General features: G+C 36.1%; 1 protein-coding gene across 3 annotated transcripts in view; it reads right to left on the bottom strand.

The window, feature by feature from the left end:
• The window catches only part of Arid4a (AT-rich interaction domain 4A), a 73,840-nt gene extending 58,675 nt beyond the window's left edge, over nt 1-15,165 (bottom strand). Inside the window, exons 1-5 of one of the 3 annotated variants that reach the window (XM_078049962.1) lie at nt 14,955-15,165; nt 13,793-13,849; nt 11,730-11,840; nt 9,300-9,365; nt 8,178-8,268 (exon numbers count right to left, since the gene is read on the bottom strand). In XM_078049962.1, coding sequence (XP_077906088.1) covers nt 8,178-8,268; nt 9,300-9,365; nt 11,730-11,840; nt 13,793-13,798 — 274 coding nt within the window. In that variant the 5' untranslated portion in view covers nt 13,799-13,849; nt 14,955-15,165. Of the gene's footprint in view, nt 1-8,177; nt 8,269-9,299; nt 9,366-11,729; nt 11,841-13,792; nt 13,850-14,950 lie in introns of all 3 variants that reach the window. The other 2 variants (XM_005322745.5, XM_013357526.4) reach the window with 2 other exon arrangements.
• Between the last annotated feature and the right edge of the window lie 47 nt (nt 15,166-15,212).

Below are 15,212 nucleotides of genomic sequence, written 5' to 3'. Positions count from 1 at the left end.
AAAATTAAAAATATATATATATCTCCTAGGTAGAACCAATAGTTTTTAAGAAATTTACTTTTACTTGACAAATAAAAATAGTATATATTTACACTATACAACGTAATGTTATGAAATACAGTACGTATACATTGGAATGGCTAATCAAACTAACATATGAATTACATCACATATATTTTTTTTTGTGGTGAGAACACTTAGAATCTATTCTTGCACACAACAGATTTCTTTAACTTACTTAACAAATTTTGTATTGACTAATATCTCACCAATCTCTCATCCCCTGCAACCCACCACAGACCCCATAATTGCCATTCTACTCTTTTCTGAGTTTGACTTTTTTAGACTCTTCCTGTAACAAAGTTCATGTGGCATTTCTTCTATCTGTGTCTGGCTTATTTCACTTAGCTTGTCCTCCAGATTCATTCATGTTGTCAAAAGTGACTGGATTTCCTTCTTTTTCAAGGTTGCATGGTATTCCATTATGAATATATAGCACATTTTATTTATTCATTCATCTGTTGATAAAGTCTCAGATTGGTTCCATATACTGACGATTAGAAACAATGCTACAATGAATATGGGAGTGCAAATAGCTTTTAGACATCCTAGTTTCATTTTTCTTTGGATGTATGATAAACACCAGTGGAATTGCTGGATAATACAGAAGTTCTATTTTAATTTTTTGAGGAACCTACATTGGCTATCCTATTTACATTCCCATGAACAAGGGTTGCAAACATTCATTTTTCTCCATATCCCTGTTGTACTCCTTATCCTTTGTCCTTCTGATAACAGCCATTCCAACAAGTGTTAAGTGATTCCTCATGGTGATTTTAATTTACATTTTCTTGATGATTAATATGTTGAGCGTTCTTTCATCTATAGTCATGCATCAATTAACAAGAGTCTGAATATGTTCATGGATGTGTTGTCAGTGGTGTTAGTCAGCTTTTTGTCAACTTGACAAAATAATCTGAGAAAAACACCTTAGAAGAGGAAAGGTTTATTTTGACTTATGGTTTCAGGCCTTTGTCAGCTGGCTCCAAGGCACAAACATCATGGTGGAACGGTGTGGCAGAGGTAAGCTGCTCATATACTAGCAGCTGAGAAGCAGAAAGAAAGAAAAGGGTCAGGTATAGTCCCTAAGGGTATGCCCCCAAGGAACCACATCATCCAACTAGATTCCTCCTCCTCCGGTTTCCACCACCTCCCAATAGTCCACTAAGGTATGAATCCTTCAATAGTCAGAGCCCTCAAGATCTAATCACTTCCCCAAATCCTCATCTCTGTACTGGGGACCAAGCCTTCAACACATGAGCCTTTAGGACACACACCAGATCCAAACTATAATATCATGTGATTTCATCATTGTGAGACCATCACAGAGGGTGCTTACACAAACCTAGAGGGTGAAGCCTATTATATAAGTAGGCTGTATAATACAGTCTATTGCTCCTGGGCTACAAACTTGTACAGCAGGTTACAGTACTGAATACCGTAGGCCAGAGTAACACAAGAGTAAGTACCTATGTATTTAAAATATCTAAACATAGGGTACAGTAAAAATATTGCATAGAAAGTCAAAAAATAGTATCTCTGTTATTACAACACTTGATGTAAATCGAAAATCTACTTAAAGGAAAACAACAAAGATGAGATTCACCTGTATAGGGCACTGACCATCAATGGAATCTGAGGACCAGAATTGCTTTGGGTAAGTCAATGATGGAGTGGTGAGTGGATGTAAAGGCCTAGAGTAAAACCACACACTATATAGATCTTATAAACATTGAACATTTAGGCTCCACTAAACGTATGTAAGATTTTTTTTCAATAATAAATTAATCTTAGCTTACTGTAACTTTTTAGTTTATAAAGTTCACTTTTAAACTCCTTGATCCACATAACAACACCCATTTTAAGACACAAAAATACTTTCTTCCTTTATACCTCATAAGCTTTGTCTTTTTAAAAAAAAAAAAACAACTTTTTAAACTTTGTTAAAAACCAAGACATAAACACATATTTGCTTAAGCCTACACAAGTTCAGGGGCATCAACATCACCATCCTCCACCTCTGCACTGTCATACCGTCATACTGCAAGGTCTTCAGGGGCAGTTACACCCATGGAACTGTCATCCCCTGTGATAACAAGGCCTTCTTCTGGAATACCTCCTGAAGGACCAGCCTTGGCTGCTTTACAGTTAACTTTTTTTTCTTAAGTAGAAAGAGTAACTCTAAAAGAATGATAAATAGTCTAGTAAATACATAAACTGGTAATATTGTCATTTATCAATACTATGCACCATATACAATTGTATGTGCTATACTTGTATACAACTGGCAGCACAGGTTTATTTACACCAGCATCACAAGCGTGTGTGTGAGTAAACTGTTGCATTGCAAAGTTCATGAAGTCACTAGGTGATGGGAATTGCTCAGCTCAATTATAATCTTGTGGTACCACTGTCATATATGTGGTCAGTCACTGAACAAAATGTCATTATGTAGTGAATGATGGTGTCCATTGACCATGTGTAGGTCTTCTTTGGAAAAAATATCTATGTCCTGTGTTAGCTTCCAGTTACTGTAACAAATACCTGAAATCATCAACTTAAGAGAAAAAGCTTATTTGAAAAGGCTTATTTTAAAAGGCTTATAGTTTTAGAGGTTTCAGTTCAAGATTGGTAGGTGCTTTGGGGTTTGTGGCGAGGTAGCACATCATGGCAGCAGTGCATAGCAAAACCATTCACCAAAAGTGAGAGGAAGAGGAAGGAGCTGGGGTCTCATGGGCACAACCCCAATGACCAGACATCTTACAGGTTCCACCACTTCCCAATCATGCCACAGGCTAGTGACCATATTTCTACACTAAAGCTTTTAACACATGGGCCTTTGGGGAAACTTATCTGGAACACAGAAGGTCCTTTGCCATTCTTAAATTGGGCTGTTTTCTTACTATTGAGTTCCTTATGTATTTTAGACACTAACTCCTTATATTTGCAAATATTTTCTCCCATTGCACAGGTTGTCTCTTTACTCTGTTGAATGATTTCTTGGCTGTGCAGAAACTTTCATTCTGGTGTAATCCATGTATCTATTCTTGCTTTTGTTGATTGTATTAGTCCATTTTCCTTACTAAAACAAAATACCTGAAGCTGACAGTTTTGGAGGCTGAAAATCTAAGACCAAGCAGCCCAATAAGTTCAACCTGTGATGAGGGCCTAATGGCAGATGGCTTGATGGCAAGTACATGGGTAAGACAGATCACAGTGAGACAGGAAGCCAGAGGAAGATTTAAAGGCCACTTTGCTCTTAGTAACTCAATTCCTTTCAAGGAAAGCACTCTCCCAATGCCCTGAACACTTCAAACCAGGCCTCATCTCTTAAAGGTTCCAGACCACATCATATTTCTACACTAAAACCAAGCCTTCACACATGAAACCTTGGGGACAAGCCACATCCAAACCATAGCAGTGTGCTTTTGGAATCATTAAAAAAAAAAAAAACAACTTATCGCCCAGGTAAATGTAATAGAACTTCTAGCCACATTTTCTTCTAGTCATTTTATAATTTGAGGTGTAAGTTAATCTATTTTCAGTTGTTGGTTTTTTGTTGTTTTTTTTTTTTTGTATATGGTATAAGCTGATGCTCTAATTCCATTTTTCTTCATGTAAATATCCAATTTTCTCAACACCATTATTGAAAAGATTTTCCATTCCCCATTTTGTCACCTTCATTGAAAATCAACTGACTATAAATGCATGGATTTCTATTTGGGCTCTGTATTCTGTTCTATTGGTCCATGTCTGTTTTTGTACCAGGACCATGCTGTTTTGATTGCCATAGTTTTGAAATCAGTAGTGTGATGCCTCCAGCTTTGTTCTTTTTGTTCAAAATTGCTTTAGTTCCAATAGTTCTCAAAGATGGTTACTCTAAGAGTTGTGTGATAGCTACAGAAGTCTCTCAAAAATTTAAGCAATCTAAAAACTGGAGAAATTTATATATGTGTGTATGTATACATATGTATTTACATTAACAAAATATCGAGTGAATACTAAGTCTTTTACATGATCATTTAAATAATGGGTTAAAGTCAAAGATTTCTTTGATGCTTAGTACTTCTCTAAATTAATGACCTCCTAGTAAGTGTTTATCACCTGGTTTTGAAAACATTTTTGTGATTGATTTGATTATAAAAACACTGTCATAAAAGGGTATGTAAGACTAAATTAAAAGCCTTATGAGCCTGCAGTACAGTCTATTCAGCATTTTAATTTAACATCCTCTACTCAATACTCTATCAAGTAGAACATCTAGGAAATCTGATATAACAAATGTTCAAACAATAACTACAACACAAAAAAATATTTGATTTTTTTGGTTGTTGTCATTGTTGTTTTTACTGGGGATTGAACCCAGGAGTACTTAACTACTTAGCCATATTCCCAGACTTTTTTATTTTTTAATTTTGAGATAGGGTTTCACTAAGTTGCTTAGGACCTCACTAAATTGGTGAGCCTGGCTTTGAACTTGTGATCTTCCAGCCTCAGCCTCCCAACTTACTGGGATTATAATCATGTACCACTACACCTGGCCAAAAACATCTGATTCTTAAAAAAGTATTTCTTGTTATAAAAATACTGTACTAATTTAAACAATAGAATCAAGTTTAGTGTTAAACCTGAAATAGGATGTATATATATATATATATATATATATACATCCAATATGTAGATTGCTGACATTTTCTTCCTTTAAATTTTCCTTATTTTACAAGTACAATGTGCTATTTTAGTACTACAAAAAGCAAAAAGAAAAAAAATGGTACATTCAAAATATCTGAATTTGTATATTTGAGGAGCTAATTGCAATATTCAATTGGAGATATAAATTTTAAAATCAATTCTGACACCTTTTGAATGACTAGACAGGTAACAATAGTCACATATATCACAGATTCCTTATATTAGTGGAAGGATTAGAACTGTCAAATCAGTAGATTATGGTAGGAAGCAACTGTTTTATGATAGAGATGATATTCTAATGCTAAAAAAAAAAAAGACCTGGGGCTCTGTATAGTTCAACATTGGGGGGCAAAGTGGCATTAGACTTAAAATTTTAAAAACACTGAATCATTTTATATCCATCTCTTTTAAACTGGTTAACCAGCTATAACAGAAGAAAAATACTTATATTAAACAAGGAATTAATGTCACTGACTAATGATAATTTCATTTTATTTTCTTAATCATTTTTCCCCATTATATTTAACTTATTTATTTTTATGTGGTACTGAGGAATGAACCCAGGGCCTCACACATGCTAGGCAAGCACTCTTCCAGTGAGCCACAACCCCAACCCTAATGATAATTTTAGATAATTAATGATCAAAAGTCCTATTTCATTAAAGCCAGCAATGTAGTGTCTTCTTTTTTCATTTCTAATAATGCAACATAACTTCAGAGATTTCATGAAATTAAAAAAAGATCATAAATGGGGCTGGAGATGTCGCTCAAGTGGTAACGCGATCGCCTGGCTTGCATTAGGCGCTGGGTTCGATCTTCAGCACTACATAAAAATAAAGATGTTGTGTCCACTGAAAACTCAAAAATAAATACTAAAAAATTCTCTCTCCGCTTCTCTTTAAAAAAAAAAAAGATCATAAAGAATATCAATATCTTGTATAATTTTCTGATTCTACCTATATAATAGTTTGCCGACAATGGGAAATGAAAAAAACTTCCAGAAACAAGCAATTAAACATAATGGGTAATATATGCTCAATAAAGGAAATACATAGGAAGCTCATGACTTACAAGAGTGCACAGATTCCAGTTTGCCACTGTTTTAAAACAAATAGTAAAAAAACTCATTATGTGTACTCTGACCATTCTTTTGGTCCACCTCCATCAATAAACATTACTCATAGTAGGGTAATATGAGTGTACTTTAACTTCATAGTGCCTCTCAAAATCTTTTTATAGAAGAAAATCTGATTCATGCACATAAATGCAAAAATCATTAATACTTTATTTTTGCTGTTCTGTTTTTGCAGTGTTGAGGACTGAACTCGGGGCCTTATGAATGTGAGGCAAACATTCTACCATTAAGCTATATCCCCAGTCCTCTTTAATAATTTGGATTTTTCTCCCAAAATAAATCTCTATTTCTCCATGTGCCATCTGTTTTTCTAAGTGTGTACTACCTGCATCAGAGTCACCTAATGTACTTAGAAAGATTTTTGCATTGCCATCCCTGGACATACTAAATTTGAGAGATTTGAGGTCCTCAAATCATTTGTTGTTAAGTGCCAACTGATTCTTATGTACGCTAATGCTTGATACTTTGATTATATGCAATTTAGGTTCTAAGTAGTTTGAGAACAAGAATGATATAATTTCTTCTGTAATTACCCAACACAGAAAAGCCCCATAGAGAGTGCTCAGTATCAATTTGTATTCAGAAATCTTAAAATACCACTCACATAGAGTACAGAGGTCATAATTCATAACCGAATGGTTGTTCTGGGATGCAGAAACCCAGAATGTGAAAACCTGCAGAACATGAGCATTTTAGTATTTGAATCAGAAAAGCCTCACAAGTAATTTGAGTGCAACCTTGATAGTAAGTATCATAAGATGCAATATTAGTATTTGAATATGCAATATATAATTTCACATGATTCTGCACAAACCAACTTCTGTCATTTTGACCAAAGCCATCTTTAATACATAAAAAAACTATTTATTAAATCCGTAAGAGTTAACTTTAAGCTTACGTTTTGAATCTCTAACAATTATCAATAGCCACAACAATGATTAATAAAAATATGTAGTTCAGAATAATGGTTTCATTGTGAAACAACAACTTACAATAGGTCCAAAGAGAATAAAAAAGGTTAGGAAAAGAAGTTACATACAGCAAACTGTTGCTGCTAATAGAAGCTACAGAGCAAGACACAGGAAGTACAATTTTAAACCAAATATGTTTTTCACAACTCTGAGCATTAACTGGAAATGAATGATTTTTATCCAAAGCAATGAATCAAGTACACTAAAGGTAAACCTAAAAGATCATTTTCTTTCTTTTGACAAGATAATTACATTATAATTACACCACTTATATCATAATATAAATATAAAAACAATAATGCTACAGGTATCCAGTATAAAACATAGTATCAGATATAATCCACAGGAATGTGTAGTACAAACTACTGCAAGATATGGAAACATTATCTATTGGTATTCTCATCAGCATAATGATGGCAACTATTTAAGTACTACTTGAAGGTTTTCATTTATATATAGTATGATACTTGTTGCTTCTCACTAAAGTTTTCTACAACCAGTGTAAGCCAACATATGGAATGTTAAGAATACATTCACATTAACATAATGATCATCTTCCTTTGATTTTTTTGAGATGGGGGTCTTGCACTGTTGCCCAAGTTAAACTGGAACTCCTGGACTCAAAAAATTTTCCTATCTCAACCTCTCCATTAGCTGGGATCCCAGGAGCTCATATGCAGTCTGTTTTTCTAAATATGTACTAGTCATGCCAGAATCACCTACTATATTTATTAAAAGAAAGATTCTTGCATTGCTATCCCCAGACTTAACTAAATTTGAGAGGTTTGAGATCCTCAAAACCTCAAATCCACTGCAGTTGGTTTAAATCTTTCATGAAATCTGCCAACAAGAGAACCCATATTGTACTGAACGTAAAAAATGGAGCTACAAACATCTGGGCTTGACTCTGCTCTTGTCAGAACATTTTTAGCTTGAAAATTCTATGGTAACATCTAGATCACCCTTATAAAACAGGTAGCAATAGCACCTATGAAATTTTAATTGCAATTAAAGAACAAACGAAAAGATCTGATTTTTTTCTTATGGAAGAAAAATAATTATATATTCTTACTTTTTAAGAGAAATATCAAAATAATCTAAAACAAAGTACATTCTTGGATGAAACAACACAAATGGCCAAGCAACTCTTTTGTTAAGAGTAGGGTATCATTAAAATTTAATCCAGCTATATCCAGTAAATTGACAGGAAAGAATAAACACAAGGTTGTCTGCCAACACAATGCTTCAGTGTATCCACAAAATAGAGGTATATGTAACCTCCAAATCAAATCTATGTATTAAATTACTTAACTACTTACCCACAGTATACCAGCTAGCATCTGTCAACTTGCTGATAATAGCTTCCTGAAAGGATCCATCAGATGTCCTGGTTTCAACAATAGCTCCAACCTAAAATATAAAACCCAAATTTCCTTACCAAATTTAAACAAACAAATCAAATCACACCCACCATCTACATTATCTGGGTAAGAAAAATAATACTTATGATAATTCTTCCTTACTGTAGCTTAGATCTTTATCATTTATGGTGCTCCTATCTTCATTATGTTATTTGACCCCAAAGCACTTTGGCTTAAGTAAGATAACGATTATCATCCCTATTTTATAAATTGAAAATTATAGCTCAGAAAGAGAAAATAATTTGCAGATTCCAGAATGAGAACCCAGTCTCTTAAATCTTACTTTAGAGCTTTTTTATATCACACTGCCTTCAAGAAAATTAAATAAGAACCATAAAAATATAAGACAACCAAAATAGTCTCAATTTTCTTTCATAGAAATATTGAATATTGGACTCAGCATTTGCATTTAAGGGACCTTTTAGATAAAGGTTCACCTGGAGACAGAAGGATGGACCAGTTGACCTTCTTTCAGCTTCCAGACCTTTGTATATCAGATAATAACTGAAGTGGTACTCTGACATAACAAAGATTTATTACATAAACAAATGGCCAGAAATGGACAGAACACATAATAAAGGTATTCATTAAATTGAATTATGAAATGAACATAGTTTACTTGATAAATCAGAACAACAGAAGATTCAAGCTTACAACACTGGTATCTAACTTAGCAGGCATCATCTCAGATACGGCAACGATTTTAAAAAAACAAATTCAGTCTAACAATTTAAAACAAAGGATGGGCGAAGATTTAACATATTTATATGTATATTAAATTACCCTGATGTTAGATGCTTGACCTTCTTTTAAAGATACAATTATTGCAATATCACAATTTATACTAACTATACAAATATTGCAAATCATAATTTATACTAACCACACAAATATCTCATTTGTATTTTTATTTTCTGTTTAACATTCTTTTAAAATGTTGATTATAAAATTAAATTCGGTAAGTTATGGTATGAGTTTACAATTCATTATTTTCTATATTAAACTGTATAACATACGTACTCTTAAAGGACCCTTTACTTGATCATCTTGCACCAACTGTGTTGTATTATCTTGTTTCAGGAGTACCTGAAAAATATTTTTGCACAATAATTTGCATGCTTCAGTTTAAAACAATTCATTCATGTTAACACTGTAACAACCATGTCTTTAAGGGCCCTTTCTTAGTATCCTGTGGTTACCTCTGATTATTATTCTGTCTTATATTTATGCTTATTGTCCCTCTCATCATTAACTAGAGTTCCTTGTGAGCCAGAGTCTTCCTTTTATTACTAAATCCCCAGCAGTAGGCCAGTATCAATGCATATTATAGGCATTTAATAACTTTGCTGAGTGAATGAACAATAGAAAATTTATAATCTATAATGATTACTTTATAACTTTAAAACTAACTTTAGTGCATTTTATCAATAAGTCATAAGTCATTAGAGATTCTGGTTGTTATCAAATATTTTCTTAAAAAGGTATCAAACTTTGGGGGGGAGCATGGGAGGAATGGAGGAACTTTAGGTAGGCCAAAGGGGAGAGAGAGGAAGGGAGGGGATATGAGTGTAGGAAAGATGGTAGATGGACACCATTACCCTAAGTACATGTATGAAGACACGAATGGTGTAACTCTATTTTGTGTGCAACCAGAGACATGAAAAATTGTGTTTTATATGTGTAGTATTAATTCAAATGTGTTCTGCTATCATGTATATCAAATTAGAATAAATTTAAAAATTTTTTAAAAAGGTATCAAACTTTACTGCCTACTTAAAACCAGAGGTCCTTAATCTGAACAATAATCATGAGCAAATTCAGTTACAAAATAGTTCCTTTCTAATTCTCCTTTCTCCCTTCCTCCAAAATCCTTTCCTCCCAAATATATAGGGTAACCATCCCAAATAAAGCAATCACACAAATGAGCAAATTCAAATTCTAGGTAATGTTGATATGATAAAAACAATCCTAAAATTATCACTGTTCTGATTGTCAGTAAATGAGAGCCACAGGAAAAAAAAAAGTAAAAATAATCAGACTCTACCATAAATATTTAGTAATCGAATCTTATATGATTAAAAGGCTATTAAAACATTGGGAGTTCATAACCCACTTCAATCTAATGTATGAAATATGATATGTCAAGAGCTTTGTAATGTTGTGAACAACCAATAAAAAAAAAAGAAAAAAAAAAAAGGCTATTAAAACAAAGAAGCAATGAACACCAAACAATATCCTAACCATACTTACAGAAAAATTTTAACGGCAGATCAAAATTTAAAAAAAAAATTTTTAAGAATCATGAAAAACTCTACCACACAAATCACATTTCTCTAATTCAATGATTCTCAACATTTAACATGCACCAGAAACATTTGGAGTGCTTGTTAAAACACAATTACTGAACTTTACCCCCAGAGTTTCTGATTTGCAAACAAGTCAGAAAAGGGCCCAAGAATTTTCAGTGTGAACAAGTTCCCAGTTGAGGCTGATGCTGAATGTTTGGGAGCCACACTTTTCGAGTCACTGCTCCAGTTCATTCATTTAGTCAACAAATTTTAAGAACCTGTTATGTATTAAGCCCTATTGTAGGTGTCAGGGATAGAACAAGTCAGATGTTTCCTCTTTTTGGTGCTTAATTCTGGTAGGAAAACATTAGATATGTAAATGAATAAAAGCACATTGCAAACTACAGGTACAGCATGATCCAAGAATAACAACAATAATGAGAGGCACATTACAAAACCTAGAAGATCACATTGAATCTCTTTGGAATGTTATCACGGAGAACTTTCATGATATATTTTACAGCTCATGTATAATGTTAAAAATATTTTTATAAACAGGAACTTTTGCATTTAAATAACAAAGACTGACAGAAACTATACTTATATAGGAAAAATTACTAGAAGGAAACAAAAATTGTTAACAGTGTTTCTGAAAAGTAAGCTATAAGTATTAATTCACCTGTATTTTCTGTATCTCCAAATATTATACAGTAATATATTAATCTAATTTTTTTTCTGGTCATAAAAACATCTTAAAAATCAACTTTTGATTCATTTTTAATATTGTCTTAAAAACACAATTCCCACTGTACTGTTCTTTCTAATTACTGAAACAGTCTACCTGAACATTATGAAAGGGGAGAAAACAGATTATAATAAGTATGCTACTACAAACAGGAAAGATCCAAATAATAGGAGTATCATGAGCGTGGTATTTTGATAGAAGCATCTTGGAATAATTTCTCATTTGAAGTTATTTCTCAATTTTTAACATGTGCTTTTCCTATAAGCTTAGTGTATAACAGTGCTTTCACATATTATAGGTTCAATAAACAAAATATTTTCATTCTTCCCCTCTAGATAAAAAACTCTAATCTTTTAATTCAGTTAATGAATCTGTTACATTAAAAAACATACACATATATGCATACATATATATTACCTTAACTTTCACCAGCCTTTTCACCGTTTTAATCTTTGCCTCACAGAAGGCACCTCGGTACTTGGCACTGACATCAGTTCCCACTGTCAGGTAGGCAGGCTCATCCGCCGCCTGATGAAAGGAACATAAAACTGTGAATGTCAGTACTATTTTCCCTAACCCAGCCTAAGGCAGCATTAAAAAGTTCTGTTTAAAGCAATGAGAACATTAAACAGTATTTGCTTATTAATATCATTGATAATTTGAATACCCCCAAAACAAACATTTTATTAACAACATTTCATTTTATATACCAATTTCCTAATATTATAAAATGTTTAAAAGTGTAATTAAAAAATATCAGAAAGGAAATTCAATAACGTTTATTCTCCACATACAAATGTCTTGTAAAAAAAAAGCTAATATTTGCATAAGAAACATAAAAATAAGAGAAAACAAAAAATCTATTAAATGTCTCATAAAACTTATTCATGTATGGCCCCCCATAATTGTTTTCAAATTAAAAAGAAATATTTCTACTGAATCTAACACTAACAGTACATAATTAATTGGTTGATAGAGCTGTTTAAAGCAACATTGTTTTAGATGTAGTATACCTACACAGATAAGAAGTCAACCTCTTTTGGAAAATTCATTGGCTAAAAGTTATAAAGGAAAGGTAAAGTCTGAATTCAGCTGATGAATGTATATATGACCTGATGGTTCAGGATTCCATCCATAACTAGTTTACTACACTGGTCTTCTTGGTATTTAAAAAAAAAAGAAAAAGAAAAAAAGCTTTACTAAGAAATATCTACTTTCATTTTATTTTAGGTCCTGGGGATTTAACTCAGGAGCACTTTACTACTGAGCCACATCCCTAGCACTTTTTATGTTTTATTTTGAAACAGGGTCTCACTAAGGACTTGCTAACCTACTGAGGCTGGCTTTGAACTCATGATCCTCCTGCCTCAGCTTCCCAAGTTGCTGGGATCACATGCATGTGCCACCACCATCAGCTAGAAATATCTATTTTAGCAAATGGCCATGATACTTTAAAAATGAGAAATTTCGAGAGTTACAGAATGATGCTATTTCAGTCTGTCATTTTACCTATCTCTTCAAAAGTTATGCATATTCATAAGTTCAATTCAACATAACTAGGTGCAAAGGTAACCATTTTTACTTTATTTATATATTTTTAAATAGAAAACAACTGTGCTCATTTTCCAGTAAGTTTTCCCAAGTAATATTAGACAAGGTGAGATGTGTCACTTATTTCAAGAAAACAGGAAGATGAGAGAGTTCAGGAAAATGTTACCTTTTAGAGCTTAAGGTGCTAAAACTGTGAATAAGACATGGATCAGGTATAGACATAGATAAAGTCAAGGGCATTTACAAAGAATGCAAACTGGAGAATATGTGTGACAAATAAAAATCTAACCAGAAACACAAATGTCTCCAGAAATTGCTATGAGATCTTCCTTTCCTTTTTAAACATCTATGTTTCCAAGATTAGGAGTCTTCAGAAGAATGTGCATGTGTGTGTGTATTCAAGGATGGATATATTTTAAAAATATTTACTATAAAGACTAAACTAAAACTAAGTATTAATTGTTTTGAGTTCAACCTCAAATATGGTAACTGCAGAAATCTGCTTTATCCACCAAGAAGAAAATGATATCTCTTTTACTCACTTCACATATTCTTTCTCTCAGAAATCACATTGGGAGAAAAATCACACAAGAAAAAAAAATATTTTCAAAAAATTCCCCAAAGAACCAAAGCAAGACAAAAGCTCTACTTCTGCAAAGGTTACTGCCAACACAGGAAGTGTTTAAAAATACTAGCCGAATGGACAACAATTGAAAGGCTGGCCCAGCCTTTCCAAAGTGCTAACTGCTACAGGAGAGCTGAACTGACTGCATTACAAATATTTCTCACCATTCACATGTTCCCATTTCCAAAAGTGCTGCTTAGTGGAGAAATCAATTTTAAGTAACAAAAAGATGACATTCCAAGGCACCAGCCTCACCACTGGCAGTGTCCAGGGCACGAGGTTCAGACGAGTTGATTCTACTTACCTTCATTTTTATTGGTGATCTGTGGGGTTCCAGCTCAACGAGTTTTCTTCGCTGTCGCTAGAACCGTGGAGAGGGAAGACAGGCACAGAATCAGTCAACAGCGGGGAGCGACCCAGGAAAAGAAAGTAAACAAACGCCAGCGGGGAGGGGCAGAACCCTCAGCAGCCAAAGGATAAGACCCCCTCGGAGGGCAGCCAGGACGCAGGAGCCGAGAGGGCAAAGAGAATCCCACCGGCGCCAAAGGGCAGCCTGGTCCACCCCAGAGCTCCGCAGCGGCCCACCGCGCCCCCCGCTTCGCTGGTCACTTTGATCTGGAATGCTCAACTCTGAGCCCCGGGACTGATCGCCCTGGAAAAGGGCAGGGCACGATCTGGGCTTCCCCGGGTCTTCTAGACAGGTGACCGCCGAGCCTTCACTCAGCGGCCCCCCAGATACCCAGACTTCGTCCCGCGCCCCGCCTCCGCCGCTCGGCCCCCTCGGCCCGCCCCGGGCCCGCGGTGGCGGCAGCGGAGTGTCACGGCGCCATTGCTCTCCTTCCTTCGCTCTGCACCATGTCAGAAGGAGAAGCGCTCCTTCACCCGAAGGGGCAGGGGCGGCGGCCTGCTGCCCGGAGCCGCGAGCTCAAGGGGAGCCCAGCGCAGAGGAGGGGGCTGGGGGGCGGGGAGGAGGAGGGGAGGTGGCCCGGACAGGGTAGGGTGTGGGAGGGGAGGGGAGCCGCACAGCGGCAGCCGCCGCCTCCTCCCGCGCCCGCCTCAACTTTTTGTACAGCCCGGAGAGATACCAGCCCCCCAGCCCCTAGCCCCCCGGGTCCTGCCATGGACTTCATAGAGAAGGACGCACCACGGAGTTGGGGGCCGACTCCTCCAAGCAGCCGGCTTCTCACCGCGCGGAAGCAAACTTAGCGGCGCGGCCAGCCCCACAGCCATTTTCCCGGGTAACCGGGGGAAGCGGCCGAGGAGGGGGCTGCCGCGGCGGTTCCTGCAGTTGCTGCCGCTATTCCCTGACTTGCCACTTCTCCTGCGCTCGCTGCACCGCTTGCCTAGCATCTTCCTCCCTTCCTCCAAAGCTTCCAACTGCACCGGGACCCCGGGCAGCAGCACCAGCTGCTACTGCCGCTTAGACCATTCAGTATACCCGCTTCCCTTCTCCCCACCTTACCTACTGAGGGTGAAGTGCGAGCTGTCAGCTCTCGAGTCCTCCACCCCACTGATCGCCGTGGGCCCCCGTCCGGGAAACACCACTCCGGGCCGCGGCGGCAGTTCCTGCGCCGGATTCCCCACTCGCCCCGATTTACTGCCACAATCCACCAAATAACAAGCTGTTGAGCAGACTCTCTTCTACACGAACTCCTATTGGCTGCCCATGACGCCGAAGAGCTTTGGATTGGAGCTCGTTACCTGCCGTTCTCATTGGATGTAGA

This window comes from Ictidomys tridecemlineatus, chromosome 5, assembly GCF_052094955.1.
Source record: "Ictidomys tridecemlineatus isolate mIctTri1 chromosome 5, mIctTri1.hap1, whole genome shotgun sequence".
In the NCBI taxonomy this organism is placed as follows: Eukaryota; Metazoa; Chordata; class Mammalia; order Rodentia; family Sciuridae; genus Ictidomys; species Ictidomys tridecemlineatus.
This window is presented reverse-complemented; position numbering and strand designations above follow the sequence as displayed.